This window comes from Penaeus monodon, chromosome 22, assembly GCF_015228065.2.
Source record: "Penaeus monodon isolate SGIC_2016 chromosome 22, NSTDA_Pmon_1, whole genome shotgun sequence".
NCBI lineage: Eukaryota > Metazoa > Arthropoda > Malacostraca > Decapoda > Penaeidae > Penaeus > Penaeus monodon.
The window spans coordinates 7,409,458-7,410,700 of record NC_051407.1 but is presented as its reverse complement, the minus strand read 5'-3'; the positions used below and the strand labels follow the sequence as shown (position 1 = coordinate 7,410,700).

The 1,243-nt window shown below is 43.8% G+C and overlaps 1 protein-coding gene across 1 annotated transcript in view; it reads right to left on the bottom strand.

The window, feature by feature from the left end:
* Window positions 1-120: 120 nt before the first annotated feature.
* The window catches only part of LOC119587266, a 1,663-nt gene continuing 540 nt past the window's right edge, over window positions 121-1,243 (bottom strand). The window contains exon 2 of the mRNA XM_037936019.1: window positions 121-1,191. Coding sequence (XP_037791947.1) covers window positions 154-1,191 — 1,038 coding nt within the window. The 3' untranslated portion in view covers window positions 121-153. The remainder of the gene's footprint in view (window positions 1,192-1,243) is intronic.

The following is a 1,243-nucleotide window of genomic DNA, read 5'->3' as shown; positions in this document are numbered from 1 at the left end:
AACATCTGATAAAATCATAAAACTAATAGAAAAACAGGTTTGAGTTTGTGAAAAAATACAAATATTTCTACCTCTGTTCTTTATTAATAGATAATGACTGCATGTAATTAGGAGAGAAAGAAGCTAAGAATTACAATGTCATAAATCTACGATCTATGGAGTTTGATACAGGCCATCGACATCAGACTTAGCGACATCTGGTACAGATTGAGCTGAAGATACATTCTCATTCCCGCCTACGTTCACAGTGTCACTGGGTAAACCGAGACTTTGGGCAGTAGTAGATGTAACTAAATTCTCCTCTGGCCCAGGGTGAACAATTACAACGCCTGTGGTCCCATCGAAGTGTTCTTCATTGTTGCTGATGTCAACATTACCGTGTTTCTCGTCTGTTCCACTGCCGAGAGTCACTGCGTTTCCTTCTGAACGACCACTAGTTTTAGTAGCGGAGCTCAGAGCAGTATAGAGATCAAAGCCTCCAGGTAGAGTAGGATTGTCTCCTTCTTCGTAATTAACGAAGTATATTTCAGGCTCAGACGGAGGTTGGGCAGGTACTTCGATCACACGTTGAGTTTGTTCCTCTTGCTTGTTAAGGACGTAGATAATGCTTTCTTGTCGAGGTGGAGGGACGACGATAGGTTCAGGTGCAGTGCCGCCCTCGGGGAGACGAACAAAGAGGACATTGTGGTCTACTCTTGGCGGGGGAAGACTGGGGAAAGAAGCGTTATCTACTCGTGGTTGTTTAGGTACAGAGAAAACGAAGATTTTCCTTGTGATTTCTGGGACAACACATGACCCATCAATATATCTGATCTCTCCCTCAGGGCATTCTCTTTCGAGTTCACCATCAGAGGCATTGTCAGCACGAGTGGAGAGTCCACTATCAGAATCGGCTGAGATTTCAGTATTATCTTCACCTTCATCTAAGGTTTCAGTGATTGTACTTGTGCCCGTGGAAGCGTTGGAAATAGGCAAAATTTCAAATCTGGCTTGTTCGTTGTCTAAATAAATCGCGTCAGTAGAAAGTCCATCATCAGTTAACGGAGTACCTTGCGATGTAGTAGTAATACTATCAGAGTGGTTCACTTCGCCATGTGTAGAATGTCTTACTGAAAAAGCAGGTCCGCCAGGTTCTCCTAGTCTGTAACCTTGAGGCGCTGCAAACGCCACGGCGACGAACACGGAAAACACCTGCAAATCAAGTCGGTTTTGAATTGAAATTCCTGTAAGTGAGTGTAACTAC